The 15,026-nt window shown below is 49.3% G+C and overlaps 1 protein-coding gene across 1 annotated transcript in view; it reads right to left on the reverse strand.

Moving 5' to 3' along the window:
• Window positions 1–1,214: 1,214 nt before the first annotated feature.
• The window catches only part of Rrp12 (ribosomal RNA processing 12 homolog), a 32,414-nt gene continuing 18,602 nt past the window's right edge, over window positions 1,215–15,026 (reverse strand). Inside the window, exons 20-34 of the mRNA XM_034486285.2 lie at window positions 14,564–14,657; window positions 12,939–13,097; window positions 12,758–12,838; window positions 12,465–12,570; window positions 12,157–12,264; window positions 11,526–11,683; window positions 10,318–10,409; window positions 9,991–10,158; window positions 9,706–9,875; window positions 9,360–9,485; window positions 7,734–7,783; window positions 5,448–5,514; window positions 4,128–4,195; window positions 3,781–3,863; window positions 1,215–1,696 (exon numbers count right to left, since the gene is read on the reverse strand). Of these exons, the coding sequence (XP_034342176.1) occupies window positions 1,594–1,696; window positions 3,781–3,863; window positions 4,128–4,195; window positions 5,448–5,514; window positions 7,734–7,783; window positions 9,360–9,485; window positions 9,706–9,875; window positions 9,991–10,158; window positions 10,318–10,409; window positions 11,526–11,683; window positions 12,157–12,264; window positions 12,465–12,570; window positions 12,758–12,838; window positions 12,939–13,097; window positions 14,564–14,657 (1,633 nt within the window). The 3' untranslated portion in view covers window positions 1,215–1,593. The remainder of the gene's footprint in view (window positions 1,697–3,780; window positions 3,864–4,127; window positions 4,196–5,447; window positions 5,515–7,733; window positions 7,784–9,359; window positions 9,486–9,705; window positions 9,876–9,990; window positions 10,159–10,317; window positions 10,410–11,525; window positions 11,684–12,156; window positions 12,265–12,464; window positions 12,571–12,757; window positions 12,839–12,938; window positions 13,098–14,563; window positions 14,658–15,026) is intronic.

Below are 15,026 nucleotides of genomic sequence, written 5' to 3' on the forward strand. Positions count from 1 at the left end.
GAAAGACCTGGGCTGAGATAAACGTGAAGCTGAGTGGTAATAATGGGGGTTATGATTGGGTAACCTTTATAAATAAATCTTCTGGCTACCTCTCTAGCTTGATCTCCCATTCTAGGGTTCTGTGAGGCATGTAAACAGTGCCACCTCTTGGTAACCTGGTTCCTCTCAGGTTCTCAGCCCAAGATCATGGGTGAAAATGCCCTAGCATGGAAACACTGACTCCAGAATGGTTTGGGTCCTCTTGGAAAGTGGAAGAAAGACTATCAAGAATAGTGCCGAATCTGCCAGAAGCATCATTAGTGCTGAAGGAATTAAACCAAAACAGAAACTCCTTACGAACATGTATGTTGTAGCTGAGTGGTGGTATCACACACCTTCTATCTCAGCACTCGGAACTCAGCAGGTGGACCTCTGAGTTCGAGCACAGTCTGGTCGACAGCATGAGTTCCAGCCAGGCCCACCATGGCTGTACAGAAAAACGTTTTCCTTGAGGGAAAAACGCGTATGTTGGTCTCCTCTCACAATAAAAAACAGGAGCCAGAGCTCACTATCACGACGAAGCATACTCCATGTACTAGAGGATGGAGACAGCACTAGGGTCCTCTACTTCTGGGCTGATGGGTCAAGTGACTTTGGGGCACTGCAAAGGGCCAGTGGGAATTACAGGGCACAGCTTGATCTACAAAAAGGAATGAGGGAAGACAGGTGTGCTGGCCAGGTTTTTGTCTACTTGACACAGCTTGAGTCATCAGGAGTGGCCTGCACTCTGTAGGGCATTTTCTCAATTATTGACTGCCGTAGGAGGGCTACCCCTGGGCAGGTGGTCCTGGGAGGTATAAGAACACAAGCTGGGCAAGCAAGGGAGCCGCATTCTATGTTCTCTGCTTGGTTCCTCGATGACTGCTGGAGCCAGGAAGGGCTCAGTAACTCTGCTGAGTCACTGGACAGAGATGCTGATAGAGGCTTGTGAACAGGGGCAGCTTAAGATGCGGCTCTGAGAGCAGCCAGCCATGGTCTCCACCGTGTGATCCAGCAACCAGCCATGGAGCATTCACTGCCCCTTCCACCTCCTAATGCCACTTTCTGACTCAGGGAGCTCTCCTGACACAGATTAAAGCTATGGGCTAGACAGACAACTGGGAGTTAGACAGGATGGGGTCAAGCCACTCTGTTCATATCCCTGGAGGGGCAAAGATAAAACTCTTGTTTTCAGGTTGTTGCATGGTCATGCACATTTATTCTATGCCTGGTTACAGCAGGTCTTACACACGCAGACCACGGTCATCTCTGCTCTCATGGCCACGTTGGGCAGAAAGCAGAGCACCACTCAAGGCCTTCTCAGAGGTAGCAATGTCACGTTTCTGCTCCTAGATGTTGACAATGTTTCTAAAGGACATTAGTTTCCAAAGTCCTGGGCATCTCTCTTGGAACTGAGTCCTGCTTCCAGTGAGTCTTCAGGACCCTGGTTCCAATGAGTCATCCTCTGTCCAGGTTCAGCAAGGCGCACACCTGGAGTCGGTGTTAAACACCATGGGAGCTAGAAAGGGGCCCTGGACTGCAGCAAAGAACAGCTCCATTCAGGAGTCGAAGGATTCAGGGCCGACGATCCTTTCTGCGGAGTTTGTGCCCCACCTGGGATCCCCGCTGGGCAGCTTTCACCAAACCTTTAAACTGTCCCTGTAGCTTCACCTTTTTCCTGCAGGAAAAAAAGAAGAAACTGAGAATAGGCAGTTCTTTCTCCTTATGATGCTGATCTGTGGGGGTGCAGGGCTGTGATCCCAGCTTGTGGAAGGCTGACAATGGCAAGTTCAATGCCAGTCTGAGATCATGCATAGGAAATAATCAATCAAATGACACAGACCCTGGCATAGATAAGGGTGAAACAGGCAGACCCTGTATGTCCTTACCTGGTCACTGTACACATTCCCTGAAGAAAGCCCTTCTCCATTTTTCCTCTAATGAACTAAGATAAGGTTAGGACCGCTCTATCCAACCATCCTTCTTGCTAAAGGCCCATCTGCAGACACCTTCCTGTAACTTCTATTTGGAACTCATTTTCCTAGGAACATAACATTTGCAAGCACTCCTACACACCTCCTGTGGTCCCCAAACCTATACCAAAAAGCACCAATCAATGATTAAAGTGAAACAAACACTCAACAGAGGAAGATCAGAAAAGCAAATTATGAAAACTATTACAGCTATGGGAACCAGAGAGATGGCTCAGAAGTTAAGAGCACTAGCTGCTCTTCCAGAGGACCTGAGTTCAATTCCCAGCAACCACATGGTGGCTCACAACCATCTGTAATGGGATCCAATGTCCTCTTCTGTTGTGTCTGAAGATAGCTGCAGTATACTCACATACATAAAACAAGTAACTCTTAAAACAACAACAAAACCCCAAAACAACAAAAAAAGATAGTGACTATGCAGAATGCATATATTCTAGAATCTCTATGTGATCTAAGATCAAGAATTATTTTATCTTTAAGGGAGAATGAAAAACTCGTAAGAGGGAAAAGGTTTCCAAGGAAGGAATATCTGATGAGTTTTTAGGTTTTTAAAATATGTCTATCTTCAGAATTTATTATTTTATGTGTTTGAGTGTTTTGTTTGCATGTGTGTATATACCATGTACATGTTTGGTGCTCCAGACACCAGAAGAAGGCATCAGAACTCTAAGAACTAGAGTTACAAATGGCTCTGAGCTGCCTGGGTCCTGTGCAAGAGCAACAAGTGTTCCTAATAAGCCAACTTCCATCCCCATGACTAGGGTTTAAATGATAGTTCAAACAAAGCATAGTGCCTCGCTCCCGTGATCAGGAAGATCAACAAGGGTTCAAGGTCAGAGCTGTAGAGATGGCTCAAGGGTCAAGAACATACACTGCTCTTAGAGAGGACCCAGTTCAATTCACAACGTCTACCTTTAGTGGTTCACAACTACCTGTCTCCAAAAATCCAATAAATGAATAAATATAAATAAAATAAAATAAAATAAAATAAAATAAAAATAAGGATGCTGGCGCAATGGCTCAGCCGGTAAATGCACTTGCAGCCAAGCTTGATAACCTGAGTTTAATCCCTGGAAGATTTAATCCCTGGGAGGAGAGAACGGGCTCAAGTGTCTTTCACATACACAAAATAAATGAATATAAACATAAAGTAAAGGGCTGGAGAGATGGCTCAGTGGTTAAGAGCATTGGCTGCTCTTCCAGAGGTCCTGAGTTCAATTCCCAGCAACCACATGGTGGCTCACAACCATCTGCAATGGGATCCAATTTACTCTTTTGGTGTGTCCGAAGACAGCTACAGTATTCACATAAAATGAAAACAGGGTTGGGCAGTGTCTGGCCAGTACAGTGCTACTGTACAAGACGGGCCCTCAGCACCCGTATAAAACACCAGGTTTAGTGACACACGATGTGGGGCTGTGAAAGGTGGCCTGGTTCCCAGTTGAGCTAGGGCTGGAAACCCCAGAGACCCTGAAGGGAGAGCAGGACTTCTGCTGGTTCCCAGGCACCAGACCCCTGTCACTGGTCGCAGCCCTCCATAGATTTGCAATCTCGGGGGATGCTGGAGACCTGACGTTTGCCAGGTTAGACAGTCAGGGAGCTCTATCTCAACAAGGAAACATGAAGACCAATAGAAGACATCCATCTGATGGCTGACTTAGACTTCACATTCACACACACAGAGGCACAGGCACTCACAGGCACATACAATAAAAAGTAGCCAGAAGAACCCCCCCGCCCGCCCAGAGGAGCCTGTACGCCCTCATACCTGCGGTTGAGCTTGGTTCTGTTGAGTGGGATGTAAGCATAGGGGTCCAGGCGGCCCTTCCTCTTCACATCACCCTTTGCCTTCTGTTCATCCAGAGAAACAGCAAAGGCAAAAACAAACAAAGGCAAAGCCTGAGTCAGAGTGAGCCAGAGTGTGGAGTTCTTTTTCTGCCCCTGACTTCAGCTAGCCTTTAATTTTCTGTGGCTCTGTGTCAAGGCCTCCAACTTCAAATGCCATGACCTCAGTACCCCCTTTTCTTTTCTGGTCTGTCTGTATCTACCCAGGGTGGTGACGGTGATGGCACAGGTCCTCCTTGCCCTCCATTATCCTCCGCCCACAGCTCTCACCTTGGCCTTGTATTCAGCTCCAGGTGCAGCCTTCTTAGCCACAGGGCGATGGATGCCAGAGCCTCCAGCTATAAAGAAGCAGAGACCATGAGTTAGGCAGAGTCTCAGTGGTCCCCCTCAGGAAGGCAAGAGGCACTTCTCAAAGGACCTCTAGGAAGATGATGGACAAAGGACTAGGAACTTGGTTCCATACCCTGGCAATGACTTCTAGGAACAAATATACTTGGCACTGACACAAAGGACCCACATTTTCCAAAGTGACACTCCTATCCCCTGCCTGTGGACAGGGCATTTCCCATGTCCCATGCTGTTCCCACTCTGGTACATAAGCAGCTTTTACTCCACCCTGTAGGTGGGAACTGGACCTTACTGAGGCAAGACAACTTCAAAAGTCCTAGGTGGAGCCCGGCAGTGGTGGTCCATGCCTTTAATCCCAGCACTTGGGAGGCAGAAGCAGGCAGATTTCTGAGTTCGCCAGCCTGGTCTACAGAGTGAGTTCCAGGACAGCCAAGGCTATACAGAGAAACCCTGTCTCACGCGACCCCCCCCCCCCCCCCCCGCCTCCAAAAAAAAAGTCCTAGGTGGAACCCTGCAATGCCAACTCAGAAAGCCTCTCTGAGAAGACACTGCAGCTCTCTGAGGGGCAGTGTGAGGGAACAAGATGACGCGCTAAGGAACAGCTGGCCAAGGTGTCCTGAGCCCAGGATTCTCCCTGTCCCGTGAATTATAAGGATTTTTAGCCACAATATTATCTTAGTGCAGGAGGGAGCCAGGCTCTGAATGCAGAGGCATAAGTCAAGCCATAGTTAGTTCCTGCAGCAGGGTTAGGATGACATGGGGTCTGGAGAACACACTGCTACCAGATCAGAGACTGCCTTGGCAGCTCTGGACCTCCAGATGCACTGTGAGCAGAACAGGCAGACCCTGTGGTATCCCTCAGGAGGAAGGAAACAGAGAAGCCACCCTGCAGCTTCCAATGTGGAGAGGAACCCTCTGACCAGGGTCTAATCTTGGAATACTCCAAAGAGGCTAACATTTCACAAGGGCTACTTACAAGCCTCATGGAAGGATGGCTGGGTAGGAAGGAGCTGAATTAAGGGGCTTGCCAAAGAGGCTAGATTTACCATGGACAAACCTAACCCTTAGGTTCTCTGGGGCTAGTATCTCCTTGTCCCTCAGTCTAGTCCTGACTCACAGACTGATCAGCCAATCTGTGGAGTTGTCAACTGAGTGCAACTTCATGGTTCTGCCTTCCTCTCTGTAACTCCCAGCCTGATGCAGAGGGGGATTTGTTTCCCGAGGACAGACAGGATGCCTTACCTTGGTACCGAGGTGGGATCTCCAGCTCATCCTCCTCATCGTCCCTCTGCCGCTTAAGTTTCTTTTTCTATAGAAAGATGCAACAAGCAGGGAGGGAGGCAGTGAGCAAAGGGCCAAGATCACACCACTAATGAGGGTGGGAGCAGGGGCAGGGACAGAAGCAATGACCTGTGTTGATGACAAAGGCCCTCTGCCGGGCTCTCACCCCCACTGCAAGCCCACAACAGGAAAGTGATGATCTCATATCACACATTTGGGGCATGGACAGGGCTCTCCCCTGCATTCTGACAACTGGATTTCCCTCCTCATACCCCAAAGCTATTGAAGGAAGCTGGAAACCTGACATTAGCCAGGTGGCCTTCCTACAGGCAAGGCAGGTTCCACATCTTTCCCTCATCAGGAAGACCCTGGCCAGGCCATTCATGACAGTCCCTCAATGGACAACAGGTTCACAGAAGTTATAAGTCAATGGGATGCATGGACAAGTATGACATAACACATGCCAATAAGCACCTACTGCAAGCCTCGTGTCATTGTGAGAAATGCATGGGAAAAGCAGAGGACCTGTCACAGGGCAGCCACAGGGATATTTGGGCTTAGGTATTAGCAATCAAGCAAAGACACTACACAATGGGTAGAGGTGGGGTGGGTCATCCAGGGGTGACATAGCTCCCAAGGCTAGCTCCTATCCTGTGGTCTGTGACACCAGCCTGGAAGTCTTCTGAGTCTGTAGGCGAGGTGAGGGCTAGAGGAACCAGGCCAAAGGATCAGGCTGAACATGTGTCTGGTAATATGGACCAGAAACTAGAGATGTGGGACTCAGGCTGTACAACAGAGGATGATGGCCAAACTTAGCCAAGGCTAGCCCACTAACTGGTCTCTCACCAAGGATGTCTTGACCCCTAGTATCTTTTTTGTTTGTTTGTTTTTGTTTTTTTTTTTTGAGACAGGGTTTCTCTGTGTAGTCCTGGCTGTCCTGGAACTCACTCTGTAGACCAGGCTGGCCTCGAACTCAGAAATCCGCCTGCCTCTGCCTCCCAAGTGCTGGGATTAAAGGTGTGTGCCACCACTGCCTGGCTGACCCCTAGCATCCTATGCTCCCAGAACCATGTACACAGGAGGACTCAGCAACTGCCACAGAGAACTTTGGGATGTTGGTGGTAGGAGCTGCTTATAGACCCAGCCACTGATGTGGTCATCACTAGTGCTCTTGCTGCCTTGAGGGAAGATATCTGATCTTTCTATCTCTAAGCTGAGATTCATCTACAGAGAACTGTGGTCAGTCCCTGCTGGCCAGGAATAAGAGGCAGCTGCCAAGAGATCACCAGGACCCCTATGAAGGTTCTAGAAAATCCAGGGAGGCCTCAACCAGAATAATGTCCGGGGAATATGTCCAATGATAAAGAACAGGTACAACTCAGTCAGCACCACTAAGTACCAAGCTCTCTACATGCCAAAGACTACCCAGAACCCTGGACTGGAGCCCACGGAGCCTGGGTACAGTGGCAGGATCATTCACAGCTTTCAGCAAGGTGAGGCTAAAGCAAGAGTAGGAAGAGTAGAATCCAGACCAGGCAAAGAGCCCTAGTAAGCAGAGCTGGGCCACACGGGATGGCCGGTGGAAGGGAGGTATTGCACAGGTGGGCAACGGACGCCACACATGACTCCCCTGGGGCATCCTTGTGAAGCTTCTTGCTTCTCACTTTCTTCACTCTGTATGGCTTTCATACATGGTTTTCACTTAGTCTCCAAGTAGAATCCCTCCCAATACATTCTTTTTTCATAGATAGATAGATAGATAGATAGATAGATAGATAGATAGATTAAACTTTGTTCATTATTTGCATGTATGTTTGAGTTCTACATGTGTGCCTGGTGACCATGGTGGCTAGAAAAGATTATCAGATCTCCTGGCACTGAAGTTATGGATAGTTGTAAGCCAACATCTGGGTGCTAGAAACTGAACCCTGGTCATCTATAAGAGGGAGAAGCACTCTTAATCCCTGAGTCACCTCTCCAGCCCACTGATACCCTAACCCTAACCCCTGAGCCACCTCTCCAGCCTTCTGAAATGTTCTTAATACATTAGCTCTCAGGGCCTGGTTTGCCAGAAGGCAACATGGAGTAGTTTATTACATGCCTGCTCTACGCTGATTCACTTTACATACGCATTCACACTGTCCCCGTAATCTTGAACACTGAGGGAGAAGGTTAGAGGCATGTTTGTGTGTGCATGGGGATTGAGGCATGGGCGCTCTGGGCCAGGATGAGGCCATAATTACTCACACTTCTGACACTGGCATCTTCCATCACATCGGTCATCTCTTCATCTTCCCCTGGAGTCAGAGGGCAGATAGGCTCATGAGCATGTGGGCATCCCTAACCACCCTTATCCCGTGTCCTCTCTTTAGCAGAAAGACAAGACATTAACTGCAGTCCCAGAAAACTGTCCTCTCCAGACCTGTGTCCTTTTTCCATGGGAAACCAAACTGCTGTCCCTCCTCTATTCCAACCATTCGACCTCTTCAAGACGTCAGTGATTTGGAGAGAGTCAGCCCCATCCCATACACACCCTCACTTAGCAAAATGACAACTTTACTCTCCTACTCAAAACGCTTTTTTGTTCACTCTGTGTACTGGCACCGTGTGGGAATAATAGAAAAATATGAAGCTGACCATCTGGAGGGAAGAGATTCCAGCAAAGCAAAGCAAAGCAACAGCCAGAAGACAATAAGGACAGCATGTGTAGGGACTGGGAATATAGCTCAGTGGAGCACTGTCCTAGCATGTACCAAGTGCTGGGTTCAGTCCCCAGCACTGCAAGAAAATAAAGCAGCCTATGACTAAAGATGTACAGAAGAATGACAACTGGCACGTGGGCGTTCTGTGTGGGATGAGGCCTAGTGGCTAAGGGACCCTAGAGACAACACAAAGGGACGGTGTGGGATCTTAAGGAGCAGAAGGGCTCCCCAGCCATAGGAACTGTGGGTACCAAGTCTATAGGAGCCTGAGGAGCACAAGGGGTGGGAGGGAAGCAGAGAAGGGACGGTCTAAGGAACAGCACAGATGGGAGGCAGCAGACAAGCAGCTGGCCAGTGAGGGGCAAGGGAGCCTATGTGAGGAAGTCAGGAAAGCAGGTGAATCAAAGACCCACAGCTCAACAGAGAGAGCCGGAGCCAGAAGGCAGACACTTGGCCCACTGCACACATCCCGGGCAATGCTCTGTTACTGAGTGGTCCAGTGTCTGGAAGGACGACGCTCTTTTAGAAGACACGGCTCTACCTGTCACTAAATCTGATTAAGGTTCAGCTGGTTTCCATTAAAAACCAAACTGAACAACAGGAAAGGAATAAGGAAAAAGAAGCAGAAGAGATGCTCACACCATGAAGAGATGCTCACACCATGAAGAGATGCTCACACCATGCACAGTGAGGGGAGTTTCCCCCAAGTTTTGTTTAAATTGTTGTATGTATACTGCATTAAAAAAAAATGTCATGGCAAGCTGGGCAGTGGTGGCACATGCCTATAATCCCAGCACTCAGGAAACAGAGGCAGGAGTATCTCTGAGTTCAAGGCTGGCCTACTACTCTACAGAGTTTCAAGACAGCCAGGGTTACACAAAAGAACCCTGTCTCAAAAAGCAAAACAAAACAAAACAAAAATCACAGGTAAATTAGTAAGTATAGAGAATATATGAAATAAAAATATGTTTAGTGTGCTTAGAAAAATCTAAGGAGTCAGAATGCTGAGGGGTGGCTTATGGGTAAGCTTCTCAGATCTATTTCTATGCTTCTTCAATAAATGGTCACTATGTGAACAGGCCTAGAGTCCTCAAGTGAGTAAACGAGCATCAAGCCAGCAGAGCCCTGGCCCCTGCTGCCAGAGCAACTGCTCCTCTGTGGAGACCCCTACCTTTAGTGCCACCTTCTTCCTCCACCTTGTCTCCATCTTCCTCCTCCCGTATGATCAGCCGGCCATCAGCGCTCAACTTGAAGCCATGATCCTTTTTCTTGCCCCGCCCGGGCCCAGGCTGGGTGGCTGTGAAATAGTTTGTCATGAGGTGAGATAGGTCAATCCTAACCAACTCATACCTTCTAACCTTTCTGCCTCAGAGTCTCCCCAACACCAAAGCTCCCAAGTAGGGAACTTTTAGTCCTTGCCCACAAGCCACCCACAGAAGCCAACCCCTGCTACCACCCATGCACCCAGCAACAGGGCCAGTCTACTCTGGGTTCCTAGGTCAGCTGCTCTTGCTCACCAAGGACTCGATGGGCCACCTTGGGATCCAGGAAGTTGAGGGGCTCATCACCACCGCCTTCCTTCAGCCATGCTCGGCTCCTCTGTCGTGCCAACTTCCGATGCTCCTTGCCCTGGCCTCTTTCTTCTTCTTCATCTTCATCTTCAGAGTCAGCCAAAATCTCCTCAATGCTAAATTAGAGAAGTCTAACTTCAATGCACTCCTGGAATAGGGGGACCTAAGGCATTGCCAGGACAGGTTTTGGGTGGGGTAGACTAAGGCCTTGGGGCTGTACCATGATCTTACCTGTCACCTTTGCTCTGGATGGGCTCTTCTTCCTCTTCCTCCTCTTCCTCCTCCTCTGTAGTAGCCTGGCTCAGGGCACGATGCTTCTTGGCTCGGGTTTCAGCTTTTCTGATGTTTATCAGGACTTTGTGGTATTCTGCAGGTAGCAGACCCTTCACCAACTCGAATCTGAGTGAGACAGAGAAGGGTTATCTAAAGGTACTGGCCAGGGATCCCTACCTATGGGCAGGAACTATTCAGGAACCAGTAACCTCCCTTGTGGCCCCCTAGGAGACCAAGAATCCCATACCCTGACCCTACCCCATTATCCCATTCAAGTGCACAGACCCAAACTTGCGGATGAACTTGATGAACAGGTTCCGAAGCTTCATGCGGAAGTGTCGTCGCATGTCATCTGACAACTTCCCGATGGCTTCCATCTAGCAGACAGAGTACCAGGGTGTCAGAGGGAGAAAGCACAGTGCCTTCCACTCTGCCTGTTTTTTCTTGCTGTGCAGACTAGTGTATAGTACAGCTGGGCTGAGCTAAGAGGGGAGGTACTGGCTGCCCTGTTCTTGGGCCACCCCTTCCTTGGCTCAACTACGCTTCCTTACTCTGGAATCCCATCTTTCCTCTATGGTCTCTTTCATAGCACAACTGTGATTATCCTTCCAAGGTGACAACTAAACACTTTCCATATGTTCTTCCAATGGTTCTTTTATAGCAACTCGACGGGACAGAAACCTGATTGCCAAGTGGCCATAAAGGTACCACTTCATCCACTCATTCTACTTTGCCAGATACTACCCAACATCCTGAAGTCTCATGCTTTCTTTCTATCATGCAATCATGCTCATCCAGCCTCAGATGGATGACACATGTGGGTGGCAAACCTTATCAGTAAGGTCTCCAGTGGGGCCAGAAAACAAGGTCCCCACATAACCTTTAACGGGATTCAGGAAGTTCTAGCCATGTCTTAAACCTTTGGCTCCCAGTTAGGCTGAAGGTTTCTGGAGAACATCTATCCTTGCTTCCTTCCTTGAAGCTAAGGTTTGACTCAAAAAGGATCCGCAAGAGCGATCTGAAGTGCCATATGACTCAACCAGCTGGAAGTGGAAAACGTTAGCAAATTATTCCAGCTTGCAGGGGGCGTGGCTTAGACGTCCAGACACCCAACCCTAAGGGACTTTTCAGATCCTCTGTGCCCTGGCAGGGATGGGAAGAGTGACCCTACAGAGAACAGTGCAGTCTGAGACTTGAAACTAGACCTTGAAAATAAGTACTTGGCCTGCTTCTCTATCTGCACAACATGGGAGAAGTCCTGTCCCTTGGTCTTTGGTCTGGCCTGTGGAGGGGACAGAGGGTAATAAGAACACTATGGGCATTGATTGTGCCTTCTTTGTCAGTCTCCTACAAGCCCCTCCAGGGCTCCTCAATGTCGCCTGCTGCTCAGGGCAGTAATGAAAATGATCGGAACTAAGGTGACCAGAGTCCCGTGCAGTTCCCACTTGCCCGTCAGGAGCACCTATCACCCAGTGAAGGAAATGGAATCTCACCACTAACTGCACATGCTTAGCAAGGTGCACCACGTCCATGACCACCACAGCCACCTTGATGAAGCCTAGTGCAGATTTGACCACATCACGGGTTCGAGAGGCCAGCAGCAGGCACACGTTCTCCAGGAGCTGCTCCACTGTGCTTGTCCCCATCAGCCCTGTGCACATGAGCTGCTGTCAGATATAAGAACCCCTCAAACCCAAGACCCACCCACGGGTCAGATGTTATCAGGGCCTTTCTGTGGGTCTAACGGTTTGAATACCACCCATGGAGTGTCCACATGTCTTCCACCTCAGAGATGAGCAGAGGTTCTAAGAGGTTAGTAAAGCTGCTCTAAGGTTTAGGTGGTTGGGAAGAAGAGGGACTAGAACTAAGACACGGGGACAAGCCAACCCTCTTTCTGACCAATCTGACAAAAGTCCCAGGACACTGTGGTCTACAGCTGCTGGGTGGTGCGAGTGTAAGGATGGAGGGAGAACTTTGTGGGAAGAGACTGGGAAGCAGACAGGACTGGGTTCTGGGTCTGTTTGCTGCATCCTGATGCTTTTCCCCATTCTGGGGTCACCCTGTTCTGACTTAGGGGGCACTCTTTACTATGACAGCACCCCAGGCCTTCAGGTAAACACTTACCTTTGAACTCAAACAAGAGGTGGGTCAGAGCCAAAATGCTGCAACTGACTGTGGTAACCGCACCCAGAAGGCCAGGGTAGATCAGGACCAAGTATCGCTGCAGAGCCTCTGATGACAGAGAGTGGGACAGTTACTCGAAGATAGCATTTCAGGGATGGCCACTATAGGCCTACAGCGCAGTCCACCCAAAGCCACAGCCAGGACAGTCTAAGTCGTTCCCTCCACCTTTTCCCTAAGAGAGGGCCTGTAAGACTCTTCCCCCAGCCTGAAGCTGTTTGTCCTCCCTAGTTTTCATCCCACAGGCTCACCTTCCTGGCTGGAGCCAAATCGCAGGAAAGCGTGGCCCATCTCCACCAGCAGGGTGAACGCATTCTTCCTTGCACCCACTGACACCTCCTTGGTGCACAGGATCACCTGGCCAAACAGCCTTGTGAGAACATGATACTGAGGGGCAGCCTGGGTGAGCTACACGTCTACACACTCACTAGGCAGTGGATGGAGCATGTGCTCAGCACTGTTCCTTCCAGCTCTCACTTCACGGCCATCTCTTAGAAAGCACACTAAGAAATCACAAACACGCACCCTGCCCTCGAGCCCTCACCTCTGGGATGAGGGCAGCGATGAACTCCTCATGCTCAGCTGACAGCTTTTTCACAATGTGTGTGAGGCACTTCAGACGGGGCTGTGGGCACAACAACATTGGAGCCACCAGTGTCACCCACCCCTGGGTCTAGGTGTTGACACCCTTCCTCCTTGCAGACTAGGCAGCCCAGAGCCCTCACCCTTTTAGCAGGCGAGGAAGTGCTCCGGAGTGAGTCCAGCAGAGTCTTTTTCAGATCGTCCAGGTGGCTCTGCACGAAACGGGCCGCAGGGCCTTGAGAACTGGCACACACCTCCTCCAGCACACGATAGGCCTTCTTCTGTACCCCATGGACCTTGCTCTGAGAGGGGCAAATAAGACACAGATAATAAGGAAGGTGACTGGATTCTACTTCATCCTGTGACATTCCCTAAGCATCTACTAGAGGGGATTCAGAGAGAAGCTGGTCTGGAAACAGGAGCCATAGCTTCAGGGACAAAGGCAGACTGGTTGTCCACGCCACTCTTCTTACCACCACTAAATAACAGGTAAGGGGCTGAGGCGAGGGTTCTGGGATTCAAAGCACTTGTTCTTTCAAAGGACCCAGGTTGATTCTCAGCACCCACGTGGCATCTCACAACTGTCTGTAACGCCACTTTCCAATCACAACCTTCGGGGAATCTGCTGCCCTCTTCTCATCTAAGTGCCACCAGGCACACAACGAAGGCAAAACATATACATAAAACAGAAACAAATCTAAAAACATAAAAGTAATAAATAGCAGATACTCAAGCCTGGGCTGATGGTACCAGAATTTGCTAGGGGTGATATACCTGGTACTCTCTGATAGAGCATTCTCCTCTCTACCCCACTGATTCTTTGTAATTCTGAAGGAATCCCAGCACTCTCCCACTTATCCCAGCCTGCCCTGGACATGTGTCCACCTGCACATTCTTCCTCTAGCTACGAGACAAACTGGCGGGGAACAGCGGAACTGGTCCTCAGGAGGGCACTTCTGGGCTGAACTCTGAACACTGTAAGCCACACCGTGAGCATTTTAGACAGGGCCAGCATGAGCAAAGGCATAGGCAGGACAGTGCTATACACAACCTTGAGAGTGTGGCTAACAATGCATACCTAGCATCCACGAGAACCTGGATCTATCCAGAAAAAAAAAAAAAAAAAAAGAAAAAGAAAAAAAAAAAAAAAAAAAAAAAAAAGCAGCAGCAGAACGGCTCAGCAGGTAAGTGAGCTTATTACCTGATGGTGTGAGCCTGACAACCTCAGCAAAGTCTGTGGAACCCGCAGAAGGTGCAAGGAGAGAACCCATTCTACAAAACTGTCCTCAGACTTTCACCCACCCTCATAACACACAAATAATAAATGAAATAAAACTTTTAAAAAGAGATAAAAGTAAAGGACTTATGTAGGACTCTAACTCTCTACTAAAGGCTAAGTGTGGAGGTGTAACTTGTAATCACAGCGCTTGGGAGATAGCGGTAGGAGGATGAGGAGTTCCAGGCCAGCTTTCAATACATAGGAAGTTCGAGGCCTGTTTGAGATACGTGGGCATCTGTCTCAAAGAACAGCCTAATGAGGCTACAGTTGGTCAAAGGTGGAAGAAGGCAGAGTGGGAGGGCTGAAAGCGGGGACAGGCCTAGAATGGCAACAGGAAGAGTGTGGCCTTTGTTCAACAAGACACACCTTGGCCAGGCTAGAGCATAGCTGTACATCTTAGTGACAAATGGACAGGGAAGAACCAGGGAAGCCACTGTGGGAGTAGCCAGGGCGAGATCTGGGTAAGTAGCAAGGATAAGGAGAGCTCACCTCCAGGTAGGGCCGGATGGTAGAGTATAGCTTACTGATGGCAGCTTCATCCGAGTAAGGAGCCAAAGCCACAACCAGGTCCAGGACAGACAGTCTGCCAGAGGGAGAAACAGGAAGGGGCTTAGAGGACTAGAGACGGGCAGAAGCTGTTTCCACTCAGGGTTGGACCTTTGTGAATGGTAAGCAAGCGAGGGAGCACTGCACTCAGGGAGCACTCAGAGCACCTGGTGCTCTACATAGCTAATTCTCTGTCCTCAAAGAGCCACACTACAGGGACTACTATCACACCCACTGTACAGATGAGGGCTTACAGGCAGAGTATGTAACTGGTCTAAAGGCACGAGAGCTAGAAAGGGGTGGAGTTGGGATTGAACCCATGGATCTTTAGGACACATCCTCTTTCCATTCATTCTTCAGTAGCAATGAACTAATCAGACTTCTCAGAGCAGCTAGGGCATTTGAT

Source organism: Arvicanthis niloticus, chromosome 1 (genome assembly GCF_011762505.2).
Source record: "Arvicanthis niloticus isolate mArvNil1 chromosome 1, mArvNil1.pat.X, whole genome shotgun sequence".
Taxonomy (NCBI): Eukaryota; Metazoa; Chordata; class Mammalia; order Rodentia; family Muridae; genus Arvicanthis; species Arvicanthis niloticus.